At 39.4% G+C, this 16,786-nt stretch overlaps 1 protein-coding gene across 2 annotated transcripts in view; it reads right to left on the bottom strand.

The window, feature by feature from the left end:
* Positions 1 to 16,786, bottom strand: part of MAP3K21 (mitogen-activated protein kinase kinase kinase 21) — a 54,460-nt gene that overhangs the window by 23,381 nt on the left and 14,293 nt on the right. For both annotated transcript variants that reach the window (XM_050769794.1, XM_050769783.1), the window contains exons 2-4: positions 12,169 to 12,349; positions 7,970 to 8,118; positions 6,252 to 6,427 (exon numbers count right to left, since the gene is read on the bottom strand). In XM_050769794.1, coding sequence (XP_050625751.1) covers positions 6,252 to 6,427; positions 7,970 to 8,118; positions 12,169 to 12,349 — 506 coding nt within the window. The remainder of the gene's footprint in view (positions 1 to 6,251; positions 6,428 to 7,969; positions 8,119 to 12,168; positions 12,350 to 16,786) is intronic.

Below are 16,786 nucleotides of genomic sequence, written 5' to 3'. Positions count from 1 at the left end.
ACTAAAGCATAATTATTTTAGTTACACAAGACTGCAGTTCAGACGACTTAGAACTTCCTTAGGGTATTTACAACTTTGCTTAGGGAATAAAACATCTTGGTGGAGAATTCAAGCTAAGGTGTTAGGAGTCTGTTGAAGGCCTGTTGGAAATGAAAATGAAGCTACCTCTAAAATTGCAAGCCAAAGGAAAATATATTCCGTATACAAAGAACTTTTCAGATCCCACTGATACATGGAAATTATCACTTTATTACAGATCTCAGGAGTTAGCCAATAAAAGTTCCTCTCTTATGATACCGATTAAAGTTAGACCTCCTCTTGATTTTGGTTTTTGAAGTATTGAACTTCTGAGAAAGAGAATATCGAAGAACTAAAAATACTTTTATTCCTATTAGGAAAACTTATTATACAGTAAAACTGAGAACTCTACAAAGTTTTAAAATCATATCTCCATTTTGATTTCATTTCTATGAAGTGTTCTGTTCTTTACCAGAGACATAAATATTCTTTGTAGTGCTGACCTACTTTCTATTCTAAATTACTCTGCTAAGAAATCAAGCACTCACATAAAAATCAAAGCATCTGCAAGCTTTTATTTCCACTGCTCCAGACAAATTTAATCTGAGAATACCCTAATACCATAATCTTTGTTAGAAACTGCAGAGGCCTTCTCAGGTGGAGCTTTGGGCTGTGAGCTTTAAGAGCTATGAGTACTGTGCAAACATTTCGTACTTTACATAAACAGGCCACACTTTAAATAGGCCCACCTCAACAATGCTGATCCATGAAAAACACAGTAAGATTGGGGCTCCTGGAAGAAACTAGACCCAAACCAAGGGACTAGAATGCAACTCAAATCTACTAATGATTTGGACTTTTTACAGACGTACTCAAGGAGTAATCTGAGCCTATCAGTACAATTATCATAAAGAAAATAAACATGGAAGACCATCCTCCCACAAATAAATGAGACAATATCACGAAGAGACTAGGGAGTGCTAATAATAAAGAAATGTATTTATTCAGATCAAACTGATTATGAATTTGGGGTAATTCTACCAAAGTGGACTGAAATTCAGTCCTGAAACTTTCTTTAAATTTATTTTTTCAAACAAATTTTGCAAGCAAAACTGCAGGATAAATGATTTATTTTAGACCACATGGTGTTTAAATCACTTCAGCTAATATGTATCAGTTGGTTTTTATTTATACAGCAGATGAGTACTTCTTCATTACACTGTGTCAGATATAAATTATTATTTACTACTTGAAAAAAAGGGGAAAATGTTACATGTTAAAAAATCTGCAATCCATTTTTTAACTAGTGACTTCTGTTCAACTAGTTTGTCCAAATTGGACATTTTACTATAGTGTATTTGGAGGCAGAGGACAATTTCCAGTCACTTTTCAATTTCTAACTCATTAAAACTTTTTGTTAAGATATTACTTTTCACTGGTGTTGATACCATTCCAATTAGCTATTGTTAAATGAGATGGCATGAGAAAGCAATCAGAACAGCAAATCCAATTAGGTTGTGTGTTGCTACGATAGTAATTGAATAAAAAACCAATTTTAATTCCAGGTACCAAGTGAAATCATGAATCCCTGTGAACAACTTTGTAAATAATAAACAAGAAATCACTTGCCTAAGACTTCAGAAGACAAAAAAATAAGATTGAAGAGAAAGCAGCAAAAGTACTCTTCCTTCTGAATACATATTAACACATTCAAAAGTAAATTTTAAAACTGGGGTATGAGAACCCTTTGACTACTTCGAAAGTATGAAGCACAGAAACATTCTTTCGGTTGATGAGATTACTAGCAGTAATATTTGTTGAATTGCTTGGCACAGGCCACTCTGGTAATGGCAAATCCAGGTCCCTGGCAGTGGCTGTTAATCATTAACGGTGGCATGCCTCCGTGTGGGGGGGTCACAGACAGGTGCATGCACAAAATGCACAAATACAGACACACAGAGATAAGGAGCCAGGAGTTTAGGGAGGGCCCAGTATCTATGGAGGCTACGGCTTACTGAATAACACAGACCACAGTCAAGTTACTGACCATTAATTCCAAGTCTCATGCCTCCTACCTTAAGCAATCCGCAGACAAGAAAGGCAGATAGGGCACGTACACTATGCTTTTTACTTCTTCAAAAAAGATGCAGCTGGAAACTTTTAAGCCAAAAAAAAAAAAAGTATTATATATTCTTTAATTGTAAATCCAAAGGCTTACAGGATACCATAAATGCTGTATTTCAAGGAGCAATGCACAAAGATAAAATACAAAGTAAAAACAGACACCACTACATGATAGCTCAAAAATCAACCAAAAAATAAATTACTATAAATCCCAAAGTAGAGAAAGAGCTGACATCCACCCTGGAAGCATGCTTTTATTTTAATACAACATATAATTAAGAACTCACTGAAGATGCCTGTATCTTCCAGTTTTATAAACAGTTGTCAATAATTAAAATAGGTTAAAATAAGGCCGGGCCTGGTGGCTCATGCCTGTAATCCCAGCACTTTGGGAGGCCAATGCGGGAGGATCACCTGAGATCTGGAGTTTGAGACCAGCCTGGCCAACATGGTGAAACCCCTTCTCTACTAAAAATACAAAAAAAAAAAAAAAAAAAAAAAAAAAAAAAAAACCTGGTTGTGGTGGTGGGTGCCTGTAATCCCAGCTACTTGGGAGGCTGAGGCAGGAGAATCACTTGAACTCGGGAGGTGGAGGTTGCAGTGAACCAAGACCGCACCACTGCACTGCAGCCTGGGTGACAGAGTGAGACTCTGTCTCCAGATAATAACAATAATAATAATTTTTTTTTTTTTTGAGACAGGGTCTTGCTCTGTCACCCAGGCTGGAGTGCAGCAGTGTAGTCATAGCTCACTACAGCCTCAACTTACCAGGTTCAAGCAGTCCTCTCACCTCGGCCCTAAACAAAGTGCTGGGACTGCAGCTGCAAGCCATCACACCTAGCCAGTAACTAATTGTGAGTAATGTCACTTCCAAATTTTAAATTCTAGGATTTGAAGCTTTATTTCTTTCTCAAAGTCTTCTCCTGCTCTTCAAAATCTTTTTCATTTTTGTAATTAAACGCCTAATTTTAGAATTCCTGAAAACAATTTGGGGACGTCTTAAAAAAAAAAAAAAAAAAAGAGTCTTTCCTGTATCATTTTAAGTCAACAAAGTACATAAAAGTTTCCAAGAAACATGTCAATGATATCATTGGTAGTAATATTTCAAAGAACTGCAGGATGTCAAACCTATTCCAGTCAGTGGTGTTCCAGCCAGTTTTCCAAGAACGCCTGGGCTAGGCAAACTCAGCTTCTGTGAAATGTCACCACTTTCTTTTTTGTTTTCTGAGACTGATCCTTATTTAGCACTTACTAAGAGGCAGGGCTCTGGCGGTTTTGCATACAGGACTCACTTAAGCCCCGCCCCAGCCCTGAAGGACACAGCGTTGCAGTGATGGCTCCAGTGATGAGGAGGCACAGAGTAACAAAGTCAGAGGCCTCAAAACCATCAGGCACAAGAGCCCGAATGCCAACAGGGCTGTCTGGCTCAGAGTTCCTGGTCTTTACCACTACACTAGGCTGCTATTCTGGCATTCGCAAAAGACTTAATATTTTTCAAAAGGGTTGGTGGTGGCTGGCAGGGGGTGGGGGAGGCCTATCATATTTTTCGGAATCCCATAGAGACTTCCCATTCAGTCCCGTCCTGGAGAAGGGAAACAGGCGGTCATCCAAGCAGTCTATTTCTCCACCAGCCAGCTCCAAGGGCTAGCAAGTCGTTGACTTGGAGACCAGCTTGCCATCCCTGCAGCATTCACCCAGAATCCTACTGAGCCCCTCTGGAATAACATGCAACTGGTGTCTTCTTTCCCTACTTGAAAGTCCTCCCCACGCATGGGCAGCCCCAGCGGTCCCCACCCCCTTGTGTGCTGCGTGTCCTTCCTGGGCTTAGACTCCCAGGCTTCCCCATCCTCTCCCGTGCCACGCCAGGAGGCTCCTTAAGACATGATGCTCGCAGTCAGACGTCACTCTGTCAGTCTGAGCAGAACAGGGCGGATGGGATTGCTGTTTCTCCTTGATGAACTCCAAGTACTCATTAGTGGTGTCATGGTCTTGGGTTGCATTTACCTGTTGTGCATTTTTCAGTGTAACCAAATACTGAAAAATCTCAGGGACAGAGTGAATTATCTGTATGTCTACTTAAAAAATGACTTTAAAAGAAGTTAATTAGAAGAAGGCCGGTCTCAAACTCCTGACCTCAGGTGATCCACCCACCTCGACTTCCCAAGGCACTGGGATTACAGGCGTGAGCCACCACACCTGGCCATTAGTCTTTCTGAAATGTTATGTATAGCTCACATTTGTTTCAATGTTTAATACTAGAAGGGCTTTGTTCTTTAATTCGAAGTTTGGAGATGTGTTTGCGACCAGAAATACGCCGTGGGAACTTAACTCTTTCTATCAATCAGCCTATGGTAAAATTAGTTTCATTATACATCATTTCATTTATAGTCACAGTTTCCTAGAGCCTATCCACAACATTGAGTGAGGACTTACTGAACTATACATTTTCCCATTGCATAAGAATACAATAGTTTAGGCGTCTATTCCCCTGTTAATGGATATCTGGGTTGTTTTAAGCTTTGCAGTATTACAAATGATGCCTAAGTGAACAACTTTAAGCATGTTTCCTTGTGCACATGTGTGAGTTTCTGAAGAATCTATAAGCGGAAGTGGAACAGCTGAGTCACATGCCTCTATTACGGCATAAGATTCATAACAGGAATATGTATACACTTTAAAATTCATTGCTTGCTTTCAACAACAATGACGACAATAATAATAATTGCTCATTAAAACAGTAATAATTGCCACTATCTCAATGATTAAATTAGATATCAGGAGTATATTAACAAGTTGTACTTAGGTTCATTTAATACCTGCCATGTGCTGAGTCCTGTGTTCAATGCTGTGTATGCAAATGAACAAGAATGTAAAAGCATAGTTCATGAATTTATTATCTTATTATCTAGCAGAAAGGACAGACCAAGAACAATTACATTAGCAAGTATTAATACAGTATGACTTATGCCATGATAAGCGAAGCACAAGACACTCCGATCACCCACAGTTTACCCGGTGGAGTAGAGTAGGGGAGGGAGCTATCAGGGACTGAGAACGGAGGGGCCACCACTCATGAAGTGGGCACAGAAGCTAGGGAGGAAACAGGATCTTCAGCAGAGGAAAGAACATGTGCCAAGGTTACAGGCCAGGAGCAAGACATCATGGGGACTGGAAGAAATTCAGTATGGCTGGGGACAGAGGCAGTGGAAATTTAAGGCAAAATATGTAAGGAGGAAGGGAGTGAACGTGGCAAAAAAAAGTGGGCAATGGAAGCAAGGCTGATCAGATTTGCATTTTAGAAGGAGAAGGGGGCAGATGAGGGAAGCAAGGCTGGACAGAGAGTGTCCAGTAAGGATGCTCCAGCAGCCGTGCTGGTGATGAGTGGGGTTGGCAGGGATTAGGGCAGAAAATTGCCCCTGAGGGTCTTTGTCACACAGAAAACCACGGGAACATTGTAAAAAGACCCTTGAGACTGGGTACCTGGGAGAACAGTGATCCCATTATCGCAAATAAGGGAAAGAAGGAGAGAAGGCACGGGGAAGTGGGAGGAGCTTCTACTTCAATGTCTGGCTTCAAGAGATTACATGGAGCCCCTTTTGAAAACTTGTCAACAAGGTCCAAATCACTAGCCTGGCATTCAAAGGATCATTCAAGGGTACAAACGCCATATCCATCTCCGAGTCCTAGGACTGTGGCACTATTCTAGCCTGTAGTAAGAAAGACAGCCTAACACTGAAACTCAAAACAATCTCCCACAGACGGGTTCTGAAATCACATTTTTAAGAAAATATTCTGCATTTCAGGGAATGCCTATGACACACCTGTTATTAATTTCTATGCCAGCATGCCAAGAGATAATGGGGAAGGGAGACAAATAAAATGATAAAATAATGACAAAAAATGAAGTTGATTAATGCCTACAAAGTGTCTCTTATGCTATTCGCTCTCTCTCTCTCTTTTTATACTTTGAGTAACTTCCCTGAAAGTGAGAATCAACAAATATTGATATCTAAAAATATTTTAGATAATGCTAACAGTGCTTCTCGCCTCATATTTTCCACAATTTTCATAAATTTGAGTACATTATGCTATTTAAAAATTTCTCTCACCTTTTCCTTTGTTCTCAACTCATCAAACATTTGCTGAATTTCTAGTTTCCAGTCATCTTGCATGGAATGAAAAGATTCTTGAGGCATTTCAGTCATCACTGCCCCTTCAATAGCAGTCAGCTGTTCAAGAATTAAGGCAAATGATGGACGAATATGAGGGTCTTGTTCCCAGCATTCTAAAATAAACAAGAATCACATTAATTCCATCTCTCAACACAGTTCAGATTATCCCCAAGACATCAGAGTTGCTAAGAAATGTTTTACATGGAAGTGTATTTCAACTTAACAATTTGTCATTCCAAACTGAAAGCCTTCATTTATAGTACCTGCTCCTGGAGATATTAAGAATCCATTGGTAATAGTTTGAATAGTTTATTTTACACAGTGTTCATGTCACAGGCATGCAGAATAATGACTATTAGAGGAGGCTGTTGCTGTCTATATGATACCACATTTAATAAATAGATGTGTGCTTCCCATGCTTTACTACGGATACCATGTTTCGGGGGTTAAGCCACCACAACCAGATGATTTACTGATATGGAGTCATGTAACTCAAAGTCTCTAAAATGTTATATCCATATGAGAAGTTCTAAAAAATAGCCTAACAATGAAGGAAGGTAACTTGAGGCTTACAAAAAGAGTTAGTTAACAATTTCTAAAAGATAAGGATCAAATAGACATGGTCCTGGCAAAATCATACCTGTTAAGACCATAAGGCATTTCTGTTCACTAAGTCAAATTTAAAATAGGAGATTAGGGGCCAATTCAATACTGTATTTGAACTCTACTCATGTACTTAGTGAAAACATTTTTACTATTCACTTGAGTTTCATACATTAAATAAGTCACTGATAAAACTGGATTGTATTTAAGCTACTTAGTTCATTAAAACTTTACCAGACATTCTAGATCAAAGACTAGGTTTCTAATTCTTTTTTTTTTTTTGGACAGAATTTCATCACTCTTGTCACTCAGGCTGGAGCGCAGTGGCATGATCTCGGCTCACAGCAACCTCCACCTCCCAGGTTCAAGCGATTCTCCTGCCTCAGCGTCCCAAGTAGCTGGGATTACAGGTGTACGCCACCATGCCCGGCTAATTTTTGTATTTTTAATAGAGATGGGGTTTCGCCATGTTGGCCAGGCTGGTCTCGAACTCCTGACCTCAGGTGATCCGCGCACCTCGGCCTCCCACAGTGCTGGGATTACAGGCATAAGCCACTGTGCCAGGCCTCTACTTTGAAAATTAGAGTCACAGAAATTGCTTTTTTTACTTTTATTTTTATTATTTATTATTTTATTTATTTATTTATTTATTTATTTATTTATTTTTTAGAAGGAGTCTCTCTCTGTCGCCCAGGCTGGGGTGCAGTGGCGCGATCTCGGCTCACTGCAAGCTCCACCTCCCGGGTTCAGGCCATTCTCCTGCCTCAGCATCCGGAGTAGCCGGGACTACAGGCGCCCACCACCACACTGGGCTAATTTTTTTTTTTTTTTTTTTTTTTTTTTTTTTGTATTTTTAGCAGAGACGGTGTTTCACCGTGTTAGCCAGGATGGTCTCCATCTTCTGACCTCGTGATCCGCCCGCCTCGGCCTCCCAAAGTGCTGGGATTACAAGCATGAGCCACTGCGCCCAGCCTTGTTTTTTTTTTTTTTTTTTTTAAAGATATTCCAATGAGAAATTCTTGCCCCCACAAAGACACACACACAGAAAATACCTTTCATGAGCTTGGCAAATGGCTCAGGGCAGGTGGATGGAATGGGCAAAGTGAGTTTATTGACTGCTACCCCATAAGCCACTGCGAGGCCATCAATGCCCCGATAGGGCACTTCTCCCGTGAGCAGTTCCCACAGCAGCACTCCATAGCTAGAAAGCAAGAATTTCATATGTTCAATGGGCTAGATGGTGTCTTTTCCTTATGACACACTTAGTGAGATAAACACTTCGGTACCTTCATCCACTCCTAATAGGACACTCTTTTCCAGAAAAGCCTCTAAGTGGCTGACATCCCAAAGTGGGAGGTGGATTCTTCCCGTCAACAATTCAAACACATGCAAATACATTCCATCCCAGAAATCAAGTATGCATTCATTCTAGGAATTTAAACTACTTAATGAATAGAAAAGCGTAACAGTAGTACACAATTGAATTAAACAGGGTCCAGAACCAGGTCACACTTTAGGAGTAAGGTGGCTATTTTGCTGTTTCTCTTTCTATCTCATTTTTTCCACACTTAAATAAAACCTCTTGAGGATTATTAGGACACCGAAGAGCACAGCCCCACAGAGATCTCATGGTGCATGTCACAGGGCTGACACGGAATCATGTTGATTAACTATTTTTAAATAGTTTTTTGAAACTGTTGATCTTCCTGCCTCTCTCTTTATATGTAGGTGTGTTACTAATGTTTCTATCATGTTGCTGAACAGTGAAGAACAGAAAGACATCAGTGTGGGCCGCCTTGCACCTGCTGGCAGGACATACGTCTCTTTTTTGAAATAGAGGAAGCCAGGGTGAAATGGAAATAAAAAGCAAGGCACAACTACAGTCCCTGAGTTCTCCAAAGCATCATCACATGGGATGCAGATGCAGCCACAAACAAGAACAAGCAAAAGCACAGAAGAGGATTTCTAAATGAATGTTTACCATGAAGGGTTGAATTTCACTACACTTCCATACCACAGACTGAGATACCCCAAATTCAATTTAGTACACAGGGACATAGGCATGAGCCTTCTGCATTGTATATATTTATTCTCTTCTGCTATCCAAGTCAGTACCTTGATTTTCCCTTATTCTTCCTCAAAACATAAAGTACACACAGATATCTTTTGTTAAGTAAATTTAAAGAATGAGAGTCACTCCATATGATGCCCTTGACTTCAAATTGAAACACATAACCATATAAGTAATACTGTCTTGTCAAAAGACACAAAATTGCCGGGCACAGTGGCTCACACCTGTAATCCCAGCACTTTGGGAGGCCAAGGCAGGTGAATCACCATAGGTCAGGAGTACAAGACCAGCTTGGCCAGCATGGTGAAACCCTGTTTCTACTAAAAATACAAAAATGAGCCAGGTGTGGTGGCGTGCGCGCCTGTAGTCCCAACGACTCAGGAGGCTGAGGCAGGAGAATCGCTTGAACCTCAGAGGCAGTGGTTGCAGTGAGCTGAGATCATGCCATTGCACTCCAGCCTGGGTGATAGAGCAAGACTCAAAAAAAAAAAAAAAAAAAAAAAAAAAAGTAAAAGAAAAGACACAAAATTACAGCCAGATAATAGGAATAAGTACTTAAGTACCCCTGTTTTAACGCACTGTAGAATGGCTACAGTTAGCAATAATATATAGTTTCAGATAGCTAGAAAAGAGGATGTTCCTAACACAAACAAATGATAAATGTTTGAGATGAAGGATATGCTAATTACCTTGATCTGATCACCATACATTGTATGTATTGGAACATCACTATGTACCCCATGAATATGTATGATTATGTCATTTGAAAAATAAAAATAGCTGGGCATGGCAGTTCACACCTGTAATTCTAGCATTTGGGGAGGGTGAGGCAGGCAGAATGCTTGAGCCCAAGACCAGCCGGGGCAACATGGCAAAACTCATCTCTAAAAAAATACAAAAATTAGCTGGGCATAGTGGCAGGTGCTTATAGTCCCAGCTACTCAGAAGACTGAGGTGGGAAAATCACTTAGGCCCAGGTAGATGAGGCTGCAGTGAACTGTGATGGCACCGCTGCACTCTAGCATGGGCAGCAGAGCAAGACCCTGTTCACCCAATAAATAAAATAAAAATTAATTAAAAGGAACAGTCATATTTGGTTTCCTTTTAAATTCTGCTAATAGAACTAGTGAAGCTCTATTCACTTTCCTAATCTTTTAAAACCTTGTTAGCTTTAACTTTTTTAAAAATGTGAAATTTAGAGGCCACTGAATTATTTCATATGTGTTGGTTACATATAACCTTTTTTTTTTTTTTTTTTTTTAGATGGAGTCTCACTCTGTCGCCCAGGCTGCAGTGCAGTAGCACAATCTCAGCTCACTGTAACCTCCGCCACCTCCCAGGTTCAAGTGATTCTCCTGCCACAGCATCCCAAGTAGCTGGGACTACAGGCGTCCACCACCATGCCCAACTAATTTTTGTATTTTTATTAGAGATGGGATTTCACCATATTGGCCAGGCTGGTCTTGAACTCCTGACCTTGTGATCCACCCGCCTCGGCCTCCGAAAGTGCTGGTATTACTACTCACTAGCTATTTCTCCACTCACAAGGCCCTTAAAACTGATCTTCAGTGAACTCTTCTATCAAATAATAGTGAGATCCGCTCTACCATCTCAAAATATTGTTTTATTTCAAAAAGGAAATATATAATATAATATATATAATGCACTACTTGTAAATTATACAATGCTATAACTGTTAGCTAAAGTTAAAATCACTATTTTCCAAAGCTTATGTGTTTCCTTTTGATAATTTTCTTAAAAATTATCTATATTATAGTTCATTACAGGAGACACCTTCATAATTTCAAAAATAAGTAAACTTAACTCATAGATCATTCAACAAAAACAAAAACAAAAATCTTACATAGAATAACTAAAATTATCTAAATTCAAAGAAATTCCTATTAAAAAAATAACAAAACTAAAAGAATAGCAATATAACTTTGCTTCTTGGAAGTTTCAGGAAATGGATAATCTAGGATGGATCATTTTTCCAGAGAGAGAAGGGCTTATCCCATGAAAAACCAGTGTGAAAAAAAATGTAACTATTTCAATTGAACTACTTCTAAAGTATAGTACACATTTTTCTGTTCTCTTAAACTGGGTAGAATACAGTATAATGAAGCCCTCTCCTGAGAACTCAAGAAGTGTAATGACTCAGGGCTGTGGTGTCGGGAGTCGCGGATCTCAGTCCTGGACCTAAAATCTGCTTCTTAGTTTTACAACTCTAAGCAAATTTCTTAACTTTCCTGTGCCTCGGCTACTTAACCTGCCAAACCAGGATAATAAGAGCTGTAAAAATTAGATGACAATATCTAAGTGCATAAGACAGTTACTCTGTAGTATAGTAACTGTTAGAAGGAAGGGAAAGGAGAAGAAAATCAAGAAATATCAAATCACCAATCCCTAGCATTGCATAGGTAAAGCCATGCTTTTTGAATGAAACTTTTTTTATGGAAATATCATCAAAAGAGACTTCCCAGCAATGGTATCTATAATTCAAAGAGATGACCTGCCCTGCTCTTGCCCATCCTGATGTCCTACAATGTGCTTTTGTACATGAATGGAGATATGCAAGGATGTTTGACCCTACAACTAAGCAGCTCCAAGAATGGGTAGTTTCTCAGTTTTTTTCATAATACAGTCAACTCTCAACATCCGCAGATTCAAGCAACCATGTATGGAAAATATTCAGAAAAAATCCAACAATAAGAAATAACAATATCACACACACACACACACACACACACACACACACAAATTAGCCAGGCACGGTAGTGCACACCTGTGGTCCTAGCTACGCAGGAAGCTGAGGCGGGAAGATCACTTGAGCCTGGGAGGTTGAGGCTACAATGAGCCATGATTGCATCACAGAAAACTCACTTTAATTTACTGGCACATCCTACAAAATCTTGGGCATTTGGTGTTAATTCAAATTATAACTAGTTTTAACTAAACTTGTGATTTAACAAGGAAGTTCTCCTCTGAAATGCAGTCATATGACAATACAAACATCAAATTATCTGTTCTGTTGTCATTACAATTATTTTGATCAAAACCATAAAATTTATTCAAAAATGCCTAGACTATTTATGCTGAGAATTACTGAATACTTTGGGACTCACTGAAATAAAGCATAGCAAGCAGTTTCTGCAGATGTTTGCAAAAGGAAAAGCTCACCTCCAGATGTCACTTCCCTTAGAAAACAAGGAAGACTTGATCACTTCAGGGGCCATCCAGGCATAGGTGCCTGCTGCGCTCATTTTGGTTGTCCTGTGCCATTCCCTCGCCAACCCAAAATCTGTAATCTTCAATGTTTTATTGCAGATGTCATCATGCTCTATCTTCTCAAGTAGCAAAACTAAAGAAAAATCAAAAGTGAGAGACATTTGCACATTCTTTTAATTTTTCTGTCACAATTTTTCTATGGCATGTAAAACACAATCTTCACTGCAGTTGGCAGAATAAACAAGAATAAACTGGTATTTTACCATTTTACTTACAGCACACCTATTATAGTCTTTAGTGGGTTATTTGTGCCTGAAGTTACAAGTTATTTTAAGATACAATTTAATGCTCTTTATGAGTAGTTCTCTTTCTGAGAAAGTAAATGATTTCTAAGAGCAAGAAACATTTCCTGAGATATTACAAGTAGGATCAGCAGTCTGTAAAAATTTACCTGATATGAAAAAAATATATTATTTTCTGACCTAAGTACAGAATCTTTTCTACAGAAATGGAGAATACTGAAATTAGATGATATATTACCATAGCTCATTATTATCAAACATTATCTTACATTAAATTTGGAAAGGGCTTACAGATTCTTTAACTAATAAAGATAATGTAGGAGATATAATTGCTTTACTGGAGCTCAAAATATAGCAAAAAGTAAACACAGCGGTCATCCAGTTGCTGGTTTTCCCAATGCCAGCCTCCTGCCAATGTAGAGGATGCACAAGGGCAACTCCCAGGAGTAAAGCTGATGCCAGCATCTGTCCCTGAGCTCTTGTGTAGCTCTGCAGCTGCAATACTTTGGGAGGCCGAGGCGGGCGGATCACAAGGTCAGGAGATCGAGACCACGGTGAAACCCCGTCTCTACTAAAAATACAAAAAATTAGCCGGGCGCGGTTGTGGGCGCCTGTAGTCCCAGCTACTCGGGAGGCTGAGGCAGGAGAATGGCGTGAACCCGGGAGGCGGAGCTTGCAGTGAGCCGAGATCGCGCCACTGCACTCCAGCCTGGGCGACAGAGCGAGACTCCGTCTCAAAAAAAAAAAAAAAAAAAAAAAAAAAAAAAAAAAAAAAATGTGCTTTCTTTTTTATTATTATTATTATTATACTTTAAGTTCTAGGGTACATGTGCACAACATGCAGGTTTGATACATAGGTACACATGTGCCATGTTGGTTTGCTGTACCCATTAACTTGTCATTTACATTAGGTATTTCTCCTAATGCTATCCCTCCCCCTGCCCCCCACCCCATGACAGGCCCCTGTTTGTGATGTTCCCCACCCTATGTCCAATTCTTCTCATTGTTCAATTCCCACCTATGAGTGAGAACATGCAGTGTTTGGTTTTCTGTCCTTGTAATAGTTTGCTCAGAGTGATGGTTTCCAGCTTCATCCATGTCCCTGCAAAGGACATGAACTCATCCTTTTTTATGGCTGCATAGTATTCCATGTTGTATACGTGCCACGTTTTCTTAATCCAGTCTATCGTTGATGGACATTTGGGTTGGTTCCAAGTTTTCGTGATTGTGAATAGTGCTGCAATAAACATACGTGTGCATGTGTCTTTACAGCAGCATGATTTATAATCCTTTGGGTATATGCCCAGTAATGAGGTGTTCCTATTTCTCCACATCCTCTCCAGCATCTGTTGTTTCCTGACTTTTTAATGGTCACCATTCTAACTGGTGTGAGATGGTATCTCATTGTGGTTTTGATTTGCATTTCTCTGATGACCAGTGATGATGAGCATTTTTTCATGTGTCTGTTGGCTGCAAAAATGTCTTCTTTTGGGAAGTGTCTGTTCACATCCTTTGCCCACTTTTTGATGGGGTTGTTTGATTTTTTCTTGTAAATTTGTTTAATTTCTTTGTAGATTCTGGATATTAGCCCTTTGTCACATGGGTAGATTGCAAAAATTTTCTCCCATTCTGTAGGTTGCCTGTTTCCAGTACCATGCTGTTTTGGTTACTGTAGGCTTGTAGTATAGTTTTGAAGTCAGGTAGTGTGATGCCTCCAGCTTTGTTCTTTTTGCTTAGGATTGTCTTGGCAATGTGGGCTCTTTTGTGGTTCCATATGAACTTTAAAGTAGTTTTTTCCAATTCTGTGAAGAAAGTCATTGGTAGCTTGATGGGGATGGCATTGAATCTATAAATTACTTTGGGCAGTATGGCCATTTTCACGATATTGATTCTTCGTATCCACGAGCATTTCATTCACACCTCACCTGCACCCTCCTCCCTGGCCCTTCCCAGCACCTTCAGCTTCTCTCCCTTTTGCTGATCTGCCTCTGCCTAGACCCACGCAGAAATGTTCCCTAGGTTTTCCACGAGGCTGTAATGTAGCTGGAGGCTGCCACTCTCTCCTCTAGCTAATCCCTTCTATAGAGACAGGAGAGGGTATCTGATTTGTAGAACATAATCATAAAGAGGCTCATTTTTTTTTCAAATGTTAGTTTTAGTAAAAACTAACACTTCTGAGTATATTCTACTTGTCAGGTGAGGTTATAGGTATTTTAATTACATAACCCATACAACAGTGCTATAGGTTGATACTATTATCTCCACTGTATACATAAAGACACCGAGGAACAGAGATGTTGAGTAATCTGTCCAGGGTCACAGAGCTAAGGAGCAGTGAAGTTCAACTAGTCTGACTCCAGAGCCTATGGTCCTAACCACTGTGTACACATTTAGTTGATAGCTTTTACTAATTTTTCACAAGATCTTTCTTTATCCGTTGGAAATCTCTCTCTACTCAGGTGCCCATTCTCCTCCCTTTTGATTTCCTGTCATTGGTCAATTATTAACTGATCTAAACAGAGGCGGTGTAGAGTGGCGATGAACTGCAAGCCCTCTAGGGCCACCTGCTTGGATCCCATGTGCTTCTGCTTCCTTGCCTGTCTTGTGAATTATGATAGTACCTATATCATAAGATTGTAGGGATGAGTAAATGAATACATATAAAGTGCTCAGAACAGTGGCTGAGACACAGTAAGCAATCTGTAAGAATTTCACACACACACACACACTTTCATCAATGGGTTTGAAAGTGTTTTTAGCAAGTCTTCAAAATCAATTTCATGAACTTCAGGAAATCCTGCCTCTTTTTCAAGGCTTGAGATTTCCCAGTGGATGTGCATTTTGATTGGATTGGATTGTCGAACATTTACAATATCAGGCAGTCATAGGAGCTAAGGTAATTGGAGGGAACCCAATTGGCGGAAACCAAGACTAGGTTTAAATGTGGAGGGTTATTTGAGTAAAGGCTTATTAGATAAACAATCAATACTGAATAAATACTGTTATGTTATAACTTTTTTCTCCGTGTCATCTTGTAACTGAAATTTAGAGAGCAAGAACCATCTGTTCTATTCTTATTTCCATTATAGATATAGAATCCGATTTAGGATGGCTATATGCCCACGGTTATACAGTGGTTAAACAGTAAGGTCAACATGCTACCATTCCTACTCTTAATGCTGTACTACATAGGGAGAGATGGAGAAAAGGAGGGGGAGAGAGGCAGGGAGGAGAGAAATCAGAGACCCACTTCCATTTGAAATAGCCTTTCATTCTTCCTATCCATCTATACTGTCCTGATTTTCAAGGACCAGCTTCCTTAGAAAAACCCCCTAAACATCGCACAAAATTGTGAATGATTTTATCTTCCCTATCATTTATTACTCACATATGACATTATTTTGTCAGTTATCTTTTTACCTAAGACTTCTCTACCTGTTATGTACAAGCTACTTAATCTCAGGAACTGTATTTTATAGCATTCTGTGAATCCTCCATATCGCCTAACATAGTGCCTTGTACATCACAATGTTCAATGGAATATCTTTTGCTAATGATAATTATCACTGATTCAAATAATAAGAATATTGCCCACCATTTACCAACTCTTGGCTATGCAGAGTTGTTTCCACACATTTAATATTTCACTTGATCGTGACACTAGTCTATGAGGCAGGAATATAATCTCCAGCTCAGAGCCTAGAAATGTTATCCAAGATCAAAGAGCTAAAACACAGAGCTGGAGTTCATCCCCAGCCCTCTTCTGTGCTGCTCAGAAGCTATTGGTTATAAGAAGAGGGCAAAGCAACCAGAAATCTCATTTTGTGAGATTAATTTTTGAATGTTCCATCCACATCAGCTAAAGGCATATTTGTGTCTTGGTCCTTATTCCCTATGAGTATAAAGAAAAAAAATACCTACAGAAAAAGAGATTTAGGTCCCCAATCCTTTAAACCCATGTACTTAAACCACAGAAAGAAGCTGAAACAATAACAAAAGAATACAGGGGAATTAATTAGCTTTTTTTTCATCAGCTGCATTATCTTTTCCTTCTAGAAATACCATTAATTTCACCTTTAAACAATAATTGTTCCTGCCACCAAAAGACCCCAAATTAACGATCAAAATGGCTTGCAGTTCTATAAAACTTTGTTTGTCAAAGCACTTTTATACACATTATGTCCCCATTCTTACAAACCTCCAGACAGGCAGACATGAGAAAGGACTGATGAAAATAGGCTTCAAAACACTTCCTTGCCTCCTGGTCC

The sequence above is a fragment of the Macaca thibetana genome, chromosome 1 (genome assembly GCF_024542745.1).
Source record: "Macaca thibetana thibetana isolate TM-01 chromosome 1, ASM2454274v1, whole genome shotgun sequence".
NCBI classification, from domain to species: Eukaryota; Metazoa; Chordata; class Mammalia; order Primates; family Cercopithecidae; genus Macaca; species Macaca thibetana.
The sequence above is the reverse complement of the archived record's forward strand: the minus strand, read 5'-3'. Positions and strand labels throughout refer to the sequence as shown.